Raw genomic sequence first — 20,272 nt, forward strand, 5'->3', positions numbered from 1 at the left:
GCTCAGACTTGTTTGGTTGAGTCCGCTGGCTGTATGCTTTTTCATATTGTGCTGTCTCTTTTGTCAGGTTGTCCTCAGCGGGCCATTGTACCGTGAAGGTTCAGGTCACGTCCACACACACACATACCCCCCCGACCCTGTGAGGCATCCTTTATGTCGTCTGCTCTCCGCTTGAATTGTGGGACCTGAAGAATAATCGCCACCTCTTACTAATCTGTGCTTTAATATGATACATTTGTACTGTTTCCGTCCATATTTAAAAAATGTCAGATTGAGTCAAGAGGATTAAATCCCCCCTTTAAAGGCCCCCCTTCTTTATTTCTGATGATTAAGACATGAGCGCTGGTTGCACTTATCAAGAGACTGGCGTTTTTCCCCCCCTCCTCTTCAGGTCCAAGGCCAACCACCTGCAACAGAAAGGATTAAGATATGCTGAGAAGGAGCGCTAATGCTTCATTTAAATTAATTAAACCTGTTTATTTTGCAGCTGCTGTAATTGCACCTTAACAGAAAGCATATTAAAGAAGAAATGTACAACACCTGCTCTGACTAGCTGAGACCAGGTGAAAATCATCATCACATTTTCATTTCCTATACTAAATCCTTTTCATTCAGGAAGGAGAAAAAAGAGGGTTTGGCTCGCTAATGGAGGGTATTCCATTGAGGTTATGTTCTAAAACATTATTACTTACCGTTGGTCTGGGGGAGGGGGATGGTCAAATCTCCACGTTGGGGTCTGTGAATCCTTTTTTCCCCTCGTTTACAAGGACGGGTTTCTCCGTTCTTGTGTGCCAAACGAGTATCTGGTGAGGGAAAAGTGCACAGAAACAAACGACAGCAACATTAGTAACATGCTGTTCCCCCTAATGCACTCATTCAGAGTCCACTCTCCCTTTCAGCTCCCACTCTGCTCCGTGTTCTTCAAAACATTAAATTCCACTTATAGCTCAAACAGTACGTCTACCACCACGGGGCCCTGTCTATGTTTAAAGAGCTACTTGAGCGTGAACCTGGCAGTAGATGGGAGTGAAGAGGGATCACACGAATATGTTATCATACAAATATGACACAGCCCTTTCATCTTGGCCCGTCTAAAGTCCTCTTCCAACCATAGGATAATGGCTACCTTCAACGTGGTATTTATTATATTTATTTATTACTCTTTGCTAGTAAAACAGCACGGTTCTTCCAGGTATGCTACTGTGCTATCAAGCCTTCAGACTGGGCTGATTTGGCCCCAGAGACCGGACGAACATCCAGGAAAAGTGTCAAGCTCATTTTCCCTGGTCGTCTCTGTGTTGGAACTCTCCTTCCTTTCATCTCGCCACGGCACTGGCCATGAATTATGCATAGGGCGTGTTTGAGATGTGCCATGAGCCCACTACCTCTCTGCTCAGGTGTAGGGGGGAGGTTAATAGTCACGCTCGCATCTGAAGTGGTAGATTATGAGGAAGAGAGATGCTCATGCACGATTTTCCTTTTTTTTTCTCCCTTCCTGTTTCTCTCCCACCACTTCTGTCTGTCTCTGCGCTCATCTGTAATCACTGTGACGTCCCTACTTCCCCCAACCCCCCTCCAACTCTCAATTCCGCTCTCTCAGCCTTTCCCCTGAATCCCCTCTTTTCATTTACCCCTCTGAATGGCTGGGGGAGAGCAGGAGAAAAAGCTGGCTAAAAGTATCTCTCTCTCTCTCCCATCGTTTCCCCTCTCTGTTTCTCACTCTCTTTGTGTGTGTGTGTGTGTGTGTGTGTGTGTGTGTGTGTGTGTGTGTGTGTGTGTGTGTGTGTGTGTGTGTGTGTGTGTGTGTGTGTGTGTGTGTGTGTGTGTGAGAGAGAGTGTGTACAGGGGTGATTGCGGTGTAGAAACTGGCAAGCTAAAGCCCTCTGGCTGACTCCTCTCTGACCAGAAAGAGGCTTAGTGAAGTGACACAGACCAAGGGCCATAAGCAGGAATGGTGGAGTGGGCATGGATAAGAGCGTTGCTGCTGCTCAACCCTCGAGCTTCTCACTCAGCCGTGTGAGTGTGTGTGTGTGTGTATGTGCAGTGAGTGCATGTAGTCAGTGAAAGAAATCATAATCAATGATATCCAATTTTTCAGCAACACATTTACACTCATTTAGATTCTGACCATGAGAAAAGGCTCCTGTTTTTTCATGGGATTTGTGCCAAGAAACACAAGCATTCTCCTAGTATGTGTTGTGGAGGAGGATGAATAAAGTGCAAACTGGTAGCCTCATGTGTTCAGAATAAGTGACACTTATTTGCTGCTAAATTTTTCATATCATAATGAAAGTTTTGTGGTGTGAATGCCATCGGATCCTCTTTTAAAGATCTGTGGCCTCAATGCATTGGTAATAGCTTTTTCTTTTTTTTAATGCAAAAGATAAAAGTTTCTCACATCTTCATTTGTGTTTTTATGAATGAATAGTACCTTGCATCATCAAGACAATAAGTGACAATGGTGTTGGTAGCAAAAGATAATAATTATCTAAGTTACTATAAGGCAGCATTCAGTTAAAGGGCCTGATTTCAACTCTGAGGCTGAATATTTGTTTAAGTAAGATTTAACACAACACCAAACCACCCACGTTTTTAAATATTCTGCCACTGCAGGTCATAGTATTGTTGTGATACAGCAACTTAAATTCCTTCATCTCCAGTTTTTCTCAAGTTAAGCAGTTTAACAGTAGTAAGGGGGGGGGGGGGGGGATTACCTTAGTGCAATTGGCTGCTTTAGGCTCCAGGTCGTTGAGTGTGACAAGTTCCCGGAGCAAACTACTCTCCTGGTATCCTCCCTTCACCCCGCGGAGTTTGAAATACGCCTGTGGCTTGAAGAGGATGAGCCTCAGGTTGATAGCAAAGCCGGCCATGTCGATGGCAAAGGGCCGATGGGGGTCGAACACTGTCTTCCAGCCATAAACCTTCCCAGCCGCATTGACCTTCGGGGACTCGTACCGCAAGCCGCCCACAAAAGCCACAGGCCATACCGACACTTTCCGAGTCGATCTCATCTAGTGAGAGGACAGTTGAGAAGGAGAAATGGAGGAGGGAAGAGAGAGAGAGAAAATTAGTCATCTGAGAAAAGCGTAGATGACAGTGAGACACAGTATTAGAGCATCGGCTGCCAACGCTACACCAGTGCACAGACAGAGGGCTTTAGAACTGCTGCTATTATTCATTCTGAAAGACGGTGAATATTGACCGAGCCATTGTGCCATGTGCAGCTGACACACTGTTAGATGAAGGCAGATCACACACATTGTTCAACAGCTGCCCTACAATGAGATAATTAGCCACAGCCATCTTTTTTTTTCATTTTGGCATTTTTGCCTTTATTGAATAGTAGGCAGTGAAGAGTCAGACAGGAAACAAGTGGAGAGAGAGAGAGATGGGTATGAAATATGATGATGATGGATGTGGCTGGAAATAAACCATTTGGTTACCGGGGGGCTGCAGCCACAAGCAATTTTTGGGGGGTAAATGTGGACAGTGCCAAGAGAGTTTGAAGGAGGCGACTCATTGGAGCAAATGGCGTTTGTCGTTGGTTGGCTAAGGAGATTCTTTAAGGTAGAGCACCATCCTTCTTTTTCTTTTTCTTTTTTGGTCCTTTAATCTTCCAGCATCAAACAATCTCGCCGCCTTTTTCTTTGTCTGCCTCTCAGCAAGTCTTTGACCATTCTGGCAAGAGCTGCTGTAGTCATAAGAGGTACGTTTTTTATAATGAGGGAAGAGGAAGGTTTAGAAACTCAATGCAGCAAAAATAATGATGCTGCTACTATGTTAGGAAGCTCCGTTTAATATGAAGGTGCATGTACAGTATCTTGCTTGCATGCGCAGCAAATTTCAAAATGCAAGTGTGTGCTTGCACGTGCGTTTCTGAAAGTCACACCCTTTGCATACAAGCAGCTGCTTCAGATTGGCATGTGATCTGATGGGATGCTCTGTGGTCAGTTGGGGGATCAGAGAGCAGCAGAGTTTGAACACCATGAAGCGGGCTGGAGGCTTAAGGGAATCCATGGATTTGAGCTTTAGGGGAAATTATGAAGGAAGGATAGTGCCATATATCCAAAGAAGAGCAGACTATGATTTGCACTTGTAAAACTGTAATTAACAATTTGTGAAAATGCATCTTAGAGTTTATAATTGTAACTTCTGATCAGCAAAACTGCACCAAAGGATTTGTATTTGAATCTTCCTATTTGCTCGCTCAGTTGCCTGAATTACGCTTGCAATTTTTTTTTTGCAGGTTTGCAGATCGAAAGTTACAATTACAAACTCTAAGAAGCACTTCCACAAATTGTGAATTACAGTTTTACAAGTGCAAATCAAAGTCTGCTCTTATTTGGATATACTGTATGGGACTATCCTTCCTTCATAGAACATGACAGTGCCAAGCACCCAGATAAGATCTGACAGGATGTTCTGTTTTAATGAGCTTTGGGGTTTAATGCTGGAGGAGAGGATGTGTGCTTACATGTATGAATCCATGTGACTGTGCTACTATGATTTTATACATAGGGTCATATGTTTTTTTTTAATGGCACACAATATCTCATTACATTCTTTTTTCCATGTAAGTGCCATTTTTCAACAATTTCCTGTATCACTCTCACTGTTTCCCATATTTATAACTGGCTATACTTCACTAAACTGCTATTGGATGCTGAGGAGAGCCACTAAGTACATTGCCCAAGGTTGTCTCAGCTGTTGCCAGGCCACATCTGAATCCAGCTACTAACCCACCCTGCCAGCTCTCCTCGTAGATATACTGTATGAACGCCTTAAATCAAAAGAAACCGCAAATCAGGCTTTCTGCCGGCAATGTCAAGAGAGGCTTGTCACTTTCCCATCTATACTGAAAATGTGAAAATGAGTGTTCCGCCTGCTGCCTCTGGTGGGGATATCAGCCAGAGTAAAACAGCACAAATCCCTCTTCTGCTGGCAGCCAAGCAAATGAAAACGCAACAAAGTTCTTCTCGCCCAATTCTGGTGAAAATGATGTGTTTTTTTTTTTCTTGTTTCCTTGTTGCTGTAATATGTTTGCATGCCTATGTGTTCATTTAAGCTGTTTCCTGCTCCACTTACAATAGTGAGAAGCCTACAGAGACAAAGTGGCTGTGTTTCAGAAAAAATCAGAGTAAACGTACAAAGAAGAATAAAATCCCCAAATTGTGAAAGCAGACAGAAGGCAGGCATCCAGGTACATTAATCAGGATGCAGAGAAGATGAAACAATTGTCTACCATCGGAGGATTCTGTCCAAATAGAAAAGTGCCACAGTTTTTTAGGTTTTAGGATTTTCACTACCATTTAATTATTTAAATCGTCCTAATTAAAAATGTATTTATACAGCTCATAATAAGAAAAATAGAGCTGATGGATCACAATTTACATTGCAAATGCAGCCAGTTGTTTATGTAAATTGTGTCTCTTGAACATATAATAAAGAGGGGGCAGGGTGTTATATCAGTAATAATTTTTTAAATATCAATTAGTATGTTAAGTTAATATATTAATATTATCTCAATATATTTTTTGATTTCAGTTGTTGACAGTTAAAGGTTGAAATAGAGAACAGAGGGTTCATTAGAATAGACCCACACAGTGAATAACTTTGGTCTGGGAAGCAAACATGAAGCCTTAATAATTCATGCAGTTCTTTACAGGGATGTACTTTAACTAAGGAAATGAATTTTTCATAAAGTTTTTTTAGTTTTCATTAAGACATGACCTAAAAAGTATAAAAGACAGCATTATGCCACAGTCAGTGAGAGCAAGTGCTGGAAAGAGAGACAGACTGTTTTCATACTGTGGGAGTGAATAGAGTCGTAATGTCCTCTGTTGCTTCAACGTCTCTGACAGCAGTTGTGATGTAAGTGCAATTATAAGATGGATGATTCAAGTCAGTCTGTTATTTCCCCCTCTGCAGACTTTGTGTTACGTGATCTGAAATGTACTGTCTCTGTGTCGGGCTGGCAGTCACCTCATGTGAACTCCCGCTGCGTTGTGTGCGTCACTGCTGCTGTCCGAGAAGAAATGTGAACAAAGTGTGTTTTCGCACTTAATGATTTTGATGATTTTTCATTTTAGGTTTGTTACATTCATTTCTGAATATTACAGTTTTTGCATGTTTAACTTTGAACTTTTAGATGATACATTACGTTTTTAAAATATGACTTGAAAAGCTGAAACATGAATGGTGTGACTTCATATCTTTTTAGAAAAATCAATGCCATTAGTTTCTATTTTTACTTTGGCATTAATTCATGACTGTTCTCAATTTTAAAAAAAAAAAGTATCAGAACCTCAATGTGATAGAAACTCTAGCTCCATCCTCCATTACATCAGGTTTAATGTATTCTAATGATATAAGAGATAGTTAAGAGGGGTGAGTGCTGCAGCCTGTAATGTTACCACACAGTTTACGTTAGTGGCAACAAACTATAACACCTTCAATTCCCTGGAACAAGTGTCAGTATAGTATAATTCACCTGATTTATACTAGAAGGGCAGTTATTGTGTGTTTCGATATTCATCAATAATTTCAGGTTGAGCTCTAAATTTGCATTTTCATTTGCACTCTATGTCCTTTTAATGATTTTAAAGCAAATCATTATTTTATGCTGCAATCTTATTTTTAATGCTCTATTATAGTTTTTTTATTATTAGTGTGTGTGTGTGGGGGGGGGGGTATGTATGAGTTTATTATGATTGGGTTTTATTTTTATTTCTCAAATTCCATGTTTTTTTTTAAATTTTTTCTGTTAAATGTTTGTTTTATGTAAAGCACATTGAGTTGCCACTGTGTATGAAATGCGCTATATAAATAAAACTGCCTTGCCTTGCCTTGCCTAAAATATCTATGATTGCCTTTCACCATGTCCGATGAACGCTGAATGTTGGTTTACAAAACAAAAATTGTCAGAACTCAATTTCAAAATCAACGTGTATGCAGTGTCACAAGCTATGGACCTAAAAACCTATTAACCATCAGTATAATACGGAATATGGCATTTTAGACTTCCAAATAAATTAATTACGTTAATTACATTAATTACATTTTTAGGCTACTTTCTGTTCATCTTGTATTTAAACTTTACGTTAGTGGCAACAAATCATAACACCTTTAATTCCCTGGAACAAGTGTCAGTATAGTATAATTCACCTGATGTGAAAGCACGACTGTAAAAGAAGGGCAGTTATTGTGTATTTGGATATTCATCAATAATTTAGTTATGAATAAATTATATTACAATAAATAATAAATTATTAAGCATCAGTATAATATGGAATTTGGCATTTTAGACTTCCAAATAAATTAATTACGTTCAGCTTGAACATGATATTTTTTAGGCTACTTTCTGTTCATCTTGTATTTAAAGTTCAGTCGAATATTTTAATTGGTGTACGTTTGTAGAATAAGAAATTGACTCTTAATTAAAATGTTTTTACCTACACACACAAAAAAACCAACATCATCTTTCTTGATTTTAGTTGTTTAACATTGCTTTTGCACCTATTTGTTCTCAAGAAGTGAAGACCCTCTGAAAAGTTGCTGTGGTGTCAGCAAGCTACAGAGTTTTTATAACGGTGTCAGCAAACTAAACAGTAGTTGCAGTCAACTCTCTCCTTTCTGTCTATCTGGCTGTCTCATTCTCTTTTTCTCTCGTTCTTTTTCCGTCCGTCTCTTCACCTCGCTCTCGCTCCCTCTCTCCCTCGGGGCTGTTACTTTAGCCCATGAGAAATAGGCCTGCTGGAGGTGATGGAGGGCCTCTGAGGGAGACGGAGCACTTCGGCTGATTCCCAGAGAAAGGTAATGACAGGCCCCGTCAATACCCCGGCGCTCCATTTACTACGGACCCCGTCTGCACTACTAACAAGATTTGAGGCTAATACTCAGAGGACCTAGACCGTGTCCGCTCAGGTAATTCAACTGATGTCAAGATGGATGGGCTGAGATGTACTGATTACATGCCCAAACTTCCCTCCACTAGCTCCGGATCCCTGACTATGCTTGTTAAGAGCTAAAAAAAATGCTTCAAGTAAGTGATAATATATTGTTCAGTTAGACAGCACAGATGCCTACGATGCAGTGCATGGCTGAGCAGTGTGGTATAATATAATATACTGCTGGTGTTATATGTTTCAAATACATGCCTAATATTGAATTCAAGTTGCATTTGCTTTTTTTGCTTTTTTTTACAATACCGCTTATTTAAAAGTGCAGTCAGACATATTTTCACAAATTGATGATAATATATCACTGTGGGTTTCCTGATTTGTGGCTTTGCTGATCAATGACAGTCACTCCTCTGCTTGGCAAGCTTTTAAGCTTTCTAAGCAGTCCTCTCAAGCCCCATGAATTATCCACCATCTACTGTGGACATGCTTTTGCTTTTTTTTAAACTCAAGTGGAAATCAACAGCGCAGCATTTTTTCAGTTTCAAAGTGTGAAAATTTTTTGCAGGGTTTGGCATCATAGGTTAATTGTTGAATAGAGGTGGTAGTGGTGTGATAGCTCATTAAACAGGACAGTATCGGGTAGGAAGAAGATTAAATTAATTACCTTTAAAAAGTATCATAGTGAACTTGTTAGCAAATAGTTGCCGTTTACACATCCAACACGGAGCAACATTATCACTCATTTAGAGTCATGTCTCTGCCCACATGGTGAATGTAAGTCTAATATTCACTCTCCTTTGACTGTAACTCAGCGTTTGCTCTTCTACAACTTCAGGGGGAAATAAGCTGCTTAATTATGTTCACCAGCTGGTTGCCAACTTTGTCTGTCTGCTGTTTGGCGCTCGGCTGGTTAAATGATAATCCCCTGTGGGCGTTTCACCAAAAAAATGAACCCTTCCACATAGTAATAGTCATGTGATCCATTGTTAATATACTCTTTTTTCATTTAAATTTTAGAGGATAGGTTCACAAAATGTCAAGTCTGTCTTTGGTACCCAAATGAACACTCAAACAGGTTTTTCTTGCCGTTATCATTCCTTCGGTTCATACTGAAATCCCTTTCTACACTTTAAATGGAAGTGATGGGAGATGAGGTTACTGTCTTTTAACTACCAAATGTCCTCTTATTGTTACAACTCTTCACTGCAGCTCACCAGGGAAACAAGAAGAGACCATTTTTACACTGAAAAGACTTCACCTTTGGCATATCTGCATGCTTTAAAGAGAAACACAGTCCAGAGAAACACAAAGGGGAAAATTTTATACCAAAATCACTAAAACTTCAACTTGACTTACTCTCAGACTGCCGAAACATTTGAATTTCATCCCCATTCATTTACACTGAAAGTGCATCTGGAGGGGATCTTCTCATGGTCAGTATAAACTGGAGGAATGATTAACAATGAACCTCCTCCTTCAATGCTTATGTGGATACTTCACTGTGGTTTAAGGCAGATTTCAACATATCCTTTGAGAAAACTACAAAGTAGACAATCTCAGCTACATGTATATATGTAGGCTAGTATTTTCTTTTTTATGTAACAAAGAAAAACATCCACTCATCAGAACAATGTCTTCAGATACATTTTATGAAGAATATTCTAATTGTGTCTCATCATGTTATCTGTCAGTTAATACACAAGTAGACTACTTTATATAGATGAAAGATGTGTATTTTTAGCATGTTCTCCTAGCTGGAGTGGTGTGGCATCTGCTCACCAGAGTCAGCTTTTGTTCACTCAAGTGAAATCTCAAGAGAAAAGTACACTGTGCCAATGTTTTATTTAAATCCAGCTGCAACTAGATGTAATAAAACAGTCATATTTTAATGATAGTGCCTTTGATTGTCTTAATCATTTAGCTATTTATATCAAGATGCATACAGTTTCATTCAGAGTGATGAACATTTTCAGTTAGGAGCTTTTATGCAGTTCTTCGTAAACCAAAGTAATGGTGAGGAACCCACATGTAGCATATGTGTGCACTTCATGTATCCGTGCACATCACTTCAGGAAAGCAGGAGCGGTGTTATAACTTACCTCTTCAAACAGCTCCAGGCTGTATGTGTTGTCATCATCAGCAAAGTAGACAATTCCAGGTTGGCTGCTGTTGGCGTTGAAGGTCTCCCTCAGCCACCGCAGGGCCAGATTCCTCTGCATGGTCCCCCTTGGAATTCTGGGGTCCCGAGTGTCACCCCGCAGCTTATAGTTCCTGGGCGTCTCGACATTGAGGTGGGTGTAGTTGAGCCCTGTTTCTCGGAGGAGCCTCGTTACGAGAGGCGTTCTCCTTTGAGAGTCCTCCACCAGGATCCAGTGCAGGTTGGGAACATGGAGGAAGGTGTTAGCCAGCCGCGTGAGCTCCGCCTTCTGCACCGGTCGGCTGTACGTGGGGGTGATGATGTGGATGGTAGGCAGCACGTCGGACCAGGGTGGAGGCCGCGTGTACACATACTCAGTCCTCACCACCTCCACAATGTCCTTATCTGAGGCACAGTATTCCTTGGAGTCCTGCGCCTGGCCACCAGCCTCCCTCTTGCCCTCGACACCATCATCTGCAGATTTGGGGTTAAGAAGACATGTAAGGCATTAGTGCAACCTTGGGCTGCCCTCTGTATGTTTGCCTCAGGTGACTTAAACCCAATGGGGGTAAAGTGTACCTGAGAGCCGGTGGTGGCGGACTGCAAGCCTCTCTGGAATGATAAAGATCTCTTTTACTAGGTGGTGACAGGCTGCAAAAAGTGAAAGCAGGCACCGTGAGAGGATAACACAGCTGATGGACAGAGAGACAGCGCAAGAGGAGGAAAAAGGAAAGATGAGGCTTTTGCTGTTTCCTGAGCAATGCCATGGGGGTATATCTTTATAAGGAAAGAAAAATGTGGGTATGTGGTTTCAGTTCACATGCCATCTTATCATTCAATAAGCCCTCGTCTTCTGCTCACCCCTTCAATTTCTGAGGCTTGCTGTGTCACTTTCCTTCAATCAGCACAGCCATGAATTACTGTATTTTACTGACATGTCTTTGTGTTCAAAGAAATAGCCGCCATGTTTGAGGGTATATTGCTCCAGACATGCCTAAAGATACAATTGCTGTGACTACTGTGAGCTCGTCATTTGATAACTGTTGTAATTAAGTAGTGAAGAGTTATTGTTAGAGCTTACTTTCACTTGTCAGGTCATGGTGAGGGTTAAGGTTAGTTCTTTTTTTGTCAAAATTGGAATCATCTTGGCCATTTGATATTCACTTCACATGATTATCAAAGATCCCAGCAGCTGCGGCCCTGGTTATTTCCTGGTGTAAGACGGTAAGGTTCATTTCGAAAGAATAAGGATATAAAATTGTGACCACTTATGGCGCTTTTCCACTACACAGTTTCAGCACGACTCGACTCGCCTCGGTACGGTACCAGGAACGACCTTTTCCATTACAAAAAAGTACTTCTCAACGTGGGCGGGGTCGTCATAGCACGGCTCTGCGAAACTGCCGTGACTTCGTTTTATACGCGACACAAAACACATAAACAATGGAGGACATTGAGGCAGTGGTGTACTTGCTGCTGTATGAGGCTTTCTGTCTCACACAAAGCAAGAAAATTGAGCCGTATGGCTGTAACTATGGTTGTAACGCTGCTGCCGGTGTTTAAAAATGCCGGGTTTGATTCTTGTGTGGGACGGCTCGACTCTTCCAGCGACAACTCTTCTGACCAATCAGTGGCCGGCAGTCTGTTGACGTCACATTTAGTATCGGCTTGGCTCGCTTGGAACCTCACCAGGGCAGGTACTAAAAAAGCACCAGGTACCAGGTACTTTCCCTAGTGGAAACACAAAAAGAACCGAGGCGAGTCGAGGCGAGTCGTGCTGGAACTGTGTAGTGGAAAAGTGCCATTACTGTACCCATGACCTGCATGTAAAACAGAGGTGAATCAGTCAGCTCACATATGTGGAGTTGACTCCAGTGGTATACTGTGGCCCCAGTAGTTTGGCCATGATTGGTAAAATACGATTAAAGAATCATTAAGGTTGTTAATTTCTTTTCATTGTGCCACAGCTAAAGGCAATCTTTGTCACTGTTCAGCCAAGGCGCCATTCGCCCCTCAAGCATAAAGAGGATTTTTTTCTGCAGCACATAGATTAACACAATCTGCTGATGGCCAGATGTTCGACAGAGGCTGCCAGCGAGCACCCTGCCAAAATCCTCCAGCTCCTCTTTTAAGAGCATACAAAAGGAAGCCTGTGGGCAGAGCTGGGTCAGATAGCACAGGAGAAAAATGTTTTTAATTTTCTTTAATACTTCATTGTGTATTTACTTTTCCACACAAGTTTAAATTGCTTCATGCAAATTTCATGGTAGACACCTTTATCATAGAGTATCATTTGATGGTAAAAGTACTGTTCAGTGGTTGTTGACTAATCAGACACTATCTTAAATATTAAGATCAACTGAAAATTGTTTTGTAATTATTTGTTCCTCATTCTTTTATTATTTCTCAGTTTTTTTTTGTTTTTGTGTGTGTTTACCTTCTATGTAAAGCATCCTTGGGTTAGTTATTATCATTACTCTTTTGACTCCACACTGCTCTGGGTCCTGTGTAACCCTGTTTTGTTTCCTAACACCTGTATGTGCATTCATGACATTATAAGCAGAGGACAAAGAGCTTTATTGATTTGTTGCTGCTCTAATTTGGGATTGTTTACTGTTCAACATATTTGACATTTTACACTGTTGATTTGGGGTCTTGGAGGGAAATGATTTGGAGGCTCATGAGTGTGTATTAAGGTGGTTTTACACATGAACACAATATGCTTCATGAAGCTAATTGGGCAGACGTATTGATTATATTAACTTCCTTTTCAAACAAACTCTGAAACTGATTTGCAGGGAAGTGAAATTGGGGAACAGTTTAAATCTAAATGGATAAAACAGCTGATCGACATGCTGCTGTAATGTATACTGCATGCTGCGTGTGGCTGAGCGTCACACCAAGAGGGAAATATGAATTGATGGGCCGAAGCATGTGAATGGATAAGCTGTGAATGCTGTGAAATCCAGCACTAGGGAAGCTATTAACATAGCACAAAAGATTGTATATTGGACGCAGCTAAACAATCAATTCTATAAGACAGACTAATAAAAGTGTCTTCTAAATGTATGAGAGTGTGCAGGGTTTATTTGAATGAGCTACAGTAACTTCTAAGTCTTCATCATGCACGTAAACAGTCTGCACTGATGAGGTTTACAATGACTGGACAAGTGTTATCGAGCTGTGATGAAGCTGACGGTCATGGTTGGTGAGTGCCTCTAAATGAACAAGTTGTTATCTAAACCTGGAGTGCGGAGTGAGGTTCGAGGACCTACTTCAGCTTTGATATTGCCTGTGGAGTGCAGTGCAATGCGTACCCTTGCGGATGGCGAGGAGTGGAGCTATAGCGCTTTGGTGCCAAACAGTGATGAGCAGAGTCCAGGGTAACACGATCAACACGATGGCAAGAATATCTCTTCTCTTCGGCATCTCCAGGATTGGTTATTTGGCTCGGCATTACCTGGAGAAAAAAAAGCATGGGATTTCAGCACAGGATTTAAGGTGGAATGAATTTGAGATTGTTAAAAGTATGGAGGTGCCGATGATACGACTTTGGTTACAGTTTTATAGCTGATATATTTTGAATATTTAGCTCACTTTTCTCACATTTAGCTCATTTTTCTTTCATTTAAGACAGACATTGGTGTAAAATATATGTTATATATAAATGTTAAAAATGTGTATATGTAAAAAAATTAATTAAAATTAAAATTTAAATATAACATTTAGATTTAGATATAAAATTTAGATTTAGATATAAAATTTAGATTTAGATTTCATATTTATATTTATATTTGACATTTACATTAATATTTTACATTTATATTGAATATTTATATTTAACATTTAGATTTAAATTCATTTTTTAAGTATGCACATTTATATATAACATGTTGTCTTAAATGAAAGAAAAATGAGCTAAAAGTGAAAAAAGTGAGCTAAATATTCAAAATATATCAGCTATAAAACTGTAACTGAAATATAAAAGAGTTGACTGTGTTTCTCTAATTTGTGTTTGTGTATTGAACATATGAAAATTAACTCGCACCGGATTAATTAAATATTCGGAGGTGCATACAGTACATACGTTGCTGAATCTCAATAACTTGGAAATGTATGGGAAGCATATTGCAGAACCTTAATTATTATGAACTCCCTTAGAAACGCCATATTAGACACTGGAGGATGCCAATATTCATTAAAGGAAGATAGAAACCACTACTACAGTGAAATAGAGAAATTGAATAATAGCTTAATCAGTGCTGTTAGTTAAAACAAAACATCATTCTGCAGCAGAGGCAGAAGAGTGCATAAAAAATTAGTTTATGGAGCAATTGAATGCTGTGCCACCCTCGCAAAAAACTATGTGTAATCAAAGTGAGACTGAGGACACATCTGGACACACTAGACCACTAAACCCTCCAGCTGGTGGGTGGTGCTGTTTCCTCCGTGATCGTGATTTACCGCTTTTTTTTTCCTCCAAAGAAATGATGTAGCTTATCAAAGGAAACACTGCAGTTGGGTTGGTGGGTGCTTGGTTTTGGCTAGTATATTTTTAAATAAGATAAAATAGTGGCTTGGTCAAAAACACTACACTAAAATATGTTTATGAATATGTTTGAGGTGGGAAATAGGCAATGTAGTGACAGAATCTTGATTTATATTTGATCACTGCTGCCATTTTACAGTTTGATCTGAGTTTCGTGAGTCAAGTGCATTTTGCTGGTCGGACTTGTTCGCATCAAATTGAGGTTGATTCAATTTTATGCAAATACAGAAACACTGAATGGTGCTTCAACTGGGCCGCACCATATCCATCACACACCACGCAGCCGCATCTCATTCTGGCAGATTTCTATTTTCTAGGATGGTGATGGAATGTTCTGCGAAGAGCTGCCCTTACTCTGCCTCTGACTGGCTAGTGCTTGTTGCCTTTATTGGTTAGCTTTGTTAATTTTAGGCATGATGAGTGCAATGGTTAGGGTTAGGGTAATAATATCAGGGTCAGAACCAATCATAGGCAGAATGGTGGCGGGTCTTTATAGAACAATCCATCGCCATCCTATGAAAAAAAAAGTTTGCATTCTGCTTTTCATAGACAATACACCATCACATCCAGTCTGTGCACCACATACAGCCAACTGAAGGAAGGTCAAAGCCACTGGAGGAGGCCGTGGAGCAGTAGCTTTTGCTCTCTGCCAGGCTGATGATTTCATGCCCAGTGCTGAAACTACTCACTGGCCAAATGGCAGGAAGCGATGTCACCAGACTGCGGGCTGGGCTGTGTTTGGCAAATACGCCCTTTCCCTCTGAGTCTAGATCATTTGGTACAGCTTTGTATCCTTTTAAAAAATCTAATTAGCACGAAAGACATTACTTGAAGCAACATCTACAAACAAATGTTAGTTCATTTCATCATGCTTTGAAGCAATTTAATTTAAAAACAGAAAATCTTTGCAAATGGCCAGTGTTTTAATGCGTTCTGATTTTTGGAACAAACAAATGTAATAGTTACATTAAATGATCTCCTACATCAAAAAACATTTGCAGTGCCCATTTTTAAAAGTTTAGAAAACTGCAGTTACTATCAACCATAGACTGTATATAAAATGGACGTAACATCCGTGACGTCACCCATTGGTTTGTGGACTGCTGCTTGGAAGCGAAAAGTATCGGATCTGAGCAGCGCCATCTTGAAAATTTCAGGTGCATGCTGGGTAAAAAAAAAACACGGATTCTACTTATATGGGCATCAGGAGGCGCATGAGGCGCCCTCCTGAACCTGTGAACCAATCAACCTGTCAATCACGACGTAGCCACGCCCTAATGCATACCCTGCTTTATCGTCAAATATAAAATCAGGGAGGCCAAAATGTCCCAAATGAACATCATACTGCATTGAAGAAGGCTTTAAACTAGCGATTGAGACCATAAACACATTTTGAAAATGTTTACTGAGGTTAGAAATCAAGTGAGAAGTTGGTGAATTCTCCATTGACTTGTATAGAGACGGAAGTCCTTTTGACACCAAAACGGTCGCCCCCTGGTGGCCTTTTGATAGAATGCAGTTTTAAATTACTTCTGCGTTCGCATCATTTCAGAGGACCCGAACTCCCCGCCTGCTATCAACTTACAAGCAACTGTTACCACCTCATCCTCTAAAGCTACAATCTGTGGAAAAGACTTGATGTAAAAAGGGCATTAACATAAACTTAATGGAAATTATAATTTAATGAAACTGCAAAATGGATAAAATGACCCATCTTAAAGCTTTATACACACAAATGTCCTGGATGTTTCATGAATATGACCCATTAACATACATGAGTGGGGCAAAATATTACATTCTGTATTTTATTGGTTTCATTTGGAGAATATGATATTATGGTACTGAAATACAATGTGGTCAAAAATGACTGTCGGGTATAATTAGCACCTTTTTGACAAAGTCTCTTTAAAAACTGAGCATTATAGGAATCACAAATGTAGAATTAAATGTAGTCACTTTGTACTAAATTGCATTTGACTGTGCCTTTCAGACCTTCTTATTATTATGTCCGCTCTGTGTATTTAATCGCCACATAGCTCATTTACATTGAATTTAAGGACGGCGGACCACCGCGGCTCTTCCAGGGTTTGTCTCCCCTCCTCCTTAATAGGCTTCTGGCATTATGCTGTGCCCTAACTGGTAAAATGCCATTATTAGCTGATCTGCTCAATTAAACAAAGGAGACAAAACAGACATAATATGGGCCCAGGTGTTTAGTGTATTCATTTCAGCTCTACACATGAGGGAACAAGTCGCCACATTTCTCACAGTGATCCTGCTGCCCTTACTGGGGAAGGTGGCAGTATGAGGCTTAACATAATTGAACATGCCAATTATGTTTATTGAGCCCTGTATAATAAATATAATACACCACTAAAGACACAGTTAATGCTTAATGCTTGAGGTAAGACTGACTTCAGTGAGTCCTTACACAAACCCCACACCATATAAATGTTTTCTGCAGATAAAGAAAATGGCCCTGCAGAGTTTTAAAGCTGTATTTTTTTCTACTTCAGTGGAGAGGTGATTTACAGTAAAGTCCTCGGTGGAAACCATTGTTGTGCAGGGCTCTCTATGCTTTAATAGAAGCATGATATATTGTACTGAAAGTGACATTACCCACATCCCCAGTTCTTGAATGAACGTCATGGGAATTTCAGTGAGAAACCCAGTGAATGCATCCCTTTGAGCCATGTTATTGAATAGATGGAACAGTAGTGTACACATCCTCACATCTTCCACCACATAAATCTCCATTACTCAGTGTGCATTATTAAAGATGACGGTTTGACTAAGTAAATGCTACAGTCGGAAGACCTTTGAAGTACAGACTGGAATACAAAGTAATTACATCCATGCTTACAGACACTGGAAATGTAGAAAAACTTTTTTTTACTGTCTACAAATATAGGAAAAATCATTTTCTACTTTATTTCACTTTCTAACTGTATCTGAGGGGAATTTTCAGTAATTTGCCGTGTTATCTGTTAAGCACTCAGGGAGCACAACTCCCTACCAATGCTGAACATCTACCCATCATTAACTTAAATTGTAAGTCAAATTGATTTCTCCACCTTGTAAATATGCCTGTAATACTGTAAATCAAAGATGCATCTCCGTTAGCTCGATGGCTGGAAAAATGGTTACTATCAATAGAAGAATGCCCAGAGTTATATCATTGTTAAAAGATCTAATAAATATATGGCCAGTGCCCCTACTAAAATCACTTGTAAATCAATTGACAAATTATCTAGTTATCCAAAAAGCCACTTTCAAGAAGGTGCATACATACTGCAAATACAGACTGCCTTCAATAGATTTTGGTTAAAGATTGCAGTCTACAGACACACCTGTGGCACTAATATACTCATAGTGCCACTTTGAGTTCAATGGGAACGTAAGCATGCTCACATGTTCTCAGTGATGATGCTAACATGCTGAGGCTAATGGCGCTTTTCCACTACACAGTTCCAGCAAGACTCGCCTCGACTCGACTCGCCTAGGCTCTTTTTGCGTTTCCACGAGGGAAAGTACCTGGTACCTGGTACTTTTTTAGTACCTGCTCTGGTGAGGTTCCAAGCGAGCCAAGCCGATACTAAATGTGACGTCAACAGACTGCCGGCCACTGATTGGTCAGAAGAGTTGTCGCTGGAAGAGTCATGAGCCGTCCCACACAAGAATCAAACCCGGCATTTTTAAATACCGGCAGCAGCGTTACAACCATAGTTACAGCTATACGGCTCAATTTTCTTGCTTTGTGTGTGACAAAAAGCCACATACAGCAGCAAGTACACCACTGCCTCAATGTCCTCCATTGTTTATGTGTTTGTGTCGTGTATAAAATGAAGTCACAGCAGTTTTGCGGAGCCGTGCTATGACGACCCCGCCCACGTTGAGTAGGTACTTTTTTGTAATGGAAAAGGTCTGTCCTGGAACTGTACCGAGTCAAGTCGAGGCGAGTCGTGCTGGAACTGTGTAATGGAAAAGCGCCATAAGTAGGTAATGTAGCCTATAATATTTACCCCATTCTCCATCTTAGCTTAATGTGTTAGCATGCTAACATTTGCTAAATGGCACTAAACATAAAAAAATTGAAAAATAGAAAAATAGAAGGGACGAATGAATACTGAAGAGGAGGACCTGATTGTTTGAATGTTGTGGCAATGGAATGGTTGTTGAGAGAGTTCACATAAAACCACACTGACTGACAGACAAACACTACCATCCCTACAGCCATACTGCTAGTAAGGCTACACAGAATAGATTTTAATCCATTCTGACCTAATATTGCTAAAGATTATAATTCATCCTGACTGCCCCCTCTTTTAGACCCTCCCTGCTGGGTAAACGCCCATGTCACTCCACACCTCCAGTTTATAACGCAGGCGTTTTCTTCTTTCAATAGTGATGACATAACCCAGATGACATCATTAGGACATCATCAGGGGGCTCCACCAGTGCCACACAGCATTACTGTTCTCGCAGGCTGAGTAGTATCCATTATGACCAGTAATTTCACCTTGATGTGTTAAATTAGTGGACTGCCTCTTAAATAACTGCAGGAGTACAGGAGGGTCTATGCATGTGATTAAGTGATGGCTGATACAGTCATATGAGTGAAAAAAAAAGGCTTTGGATGCTCACCGACAGTTATAACTGGATCATGGCACCACTGATGATGCGCAGCTGGGAAGGCCACACTGCATACTGGGCGAGCTATGTAGCGGTGACATCCTTCACGACATGTCAGCCGACCATGTCCCTTCCCTCTTCCTCTGCCGTGTCTCCTCTCACAGACAGGCGACTCCTAGTCCGAACCTGGAAGATAAAGACATTTCTATAAATTTGATTCGGTGGTGACAGAGAGTGTACCTTGTGCCCCCCACCTCACCCCACCCACACACCCTTTGCTACTCTCACTCAACACAGGCATGGGGCATTCAAGGACAGTCAGCCAGGTTTAAACATAGCAGTTTGGACTGGGTCTCAGAGTCAAATGCCTCACAGAGATTCTTGGCCATGCACACCTTCATGAGCAGCGTGGCTGTTTGACGTCTATTCATTATTTAACATCAAAGAGCCGTGGCTGAAAATTCTGCAGAAGAAAAGCATGCCAGTGTAATGTAATGAACTCTAATTTGGATGCACATCATTCAGGTTCACTGGAGGAATGTCTCCCTCAGTGGTGTACCGCTGCTGTGCTTTACAATGCTGCGTGTCTGCTCATGTGTGAAATGATTAATTCTGCATTTATTGATATGTGCTTGTAGCTCATTGACTCCAATCTAAACTGCAGAGACACATTTTGTATTTTTCTTTTCTTTTTTTAACATCTAATGTAGAAACTGGAAGAGGTTTAGTCACAACGCCATTGCTTGCCAACAGTCTGGGGTGGGGGATGTTACAAAAATAAACTGGCATCATGTCTTATTCAAATACATCTGAGGGAACGCTGCTTCTATGGGGGCTTATGCTTCACTCAGCCAGTGATGTCTGCATGCTGCATCATCTCCAACGCCGGGTGGCTGAAGACTATATTTTTAGTGGCTTTGTGCTAAAAAATCATATAAGCTGCAACTATGTAGGTTTTTGGGGGAATGAACAGCAGGAGTCCCAGAATCCATTTACTGAGGCATACTGTTGTATAAAAAGCAAATTGCCTATGACCTAGCAGTGCAGTAGGGG

General features: G+C 40.7%; 1 protein-coding gene across 1 annotated transcript; it reads right to left on the minus strand.

Annotated features, from left to right (window-relative positions):
- Positions 1-348: 348 nt before the first annotated feature.
- On the minus strand, positions 349-19,303 carry LOC133980323 (galactosylgalactosylxylosylprotein 3-beta-glucuronosyltransferase 1). The gene is made up of 6 exons (XM_062419020.1): positions 19,232-19,303; positions 13,356-13,498; positions 10,001-10,512; positions 2,715-3,011; positions 693-803; positions 349-407 (listed from the first exon to the last, which is right to left on the minus strand). Exons 2-5 carry the CDS (start codon positions 13,465-13,467, stop codon positions 717-719), a joined length of 1,008 nt encoding a protein of 335 aa, XP_062275004.1. The 5' UTR covers positions 13,468-13,498; positions 19,232-19,303; the 3' UTR covers positions 349-407; positions 693-716.
- Positions 19,304-20,272: the final 969 nt, after the last annotated feature.

This window comes from Scomber scombrus, chromosome 5, assembly GCF_963691925.1.
Source record: "Scomber scombrus chromosome 5, fScoSco1.1, whole genome shotgun sequence".
Lineage (NCBI taxonomy): Eukaryota > Metazoa > Chordata > Actinopteri > Scombriformes > Scombridae > Scomber > Scomber scombrus.

Bases quoted from the DNA above. Each gene is read 5' to 3' on its own strand.
- LOC133980323 (XM_062419020.1), bottom strand. From the start codon at position 13,467: ATGCCGAAGAGAAGAGATATTCTTGCCATCGTGTTGATCGTGTTACCC. The intron at 10,513-13,355 runs GTACGCATTGCA...CCAAATCTGCAG, and splicing joins ACTCCTCGCCATCCGCAAGG to ATGATGGTGTCGAGGGCAAG. The intron at 3,012-10,000 runs GTAAGTTATAAC...TCCTCTCACTAG, and splicing joins GCCTGGAGCTGTTTGAAGAG to ATGAGATCGACTCGGAAAGT.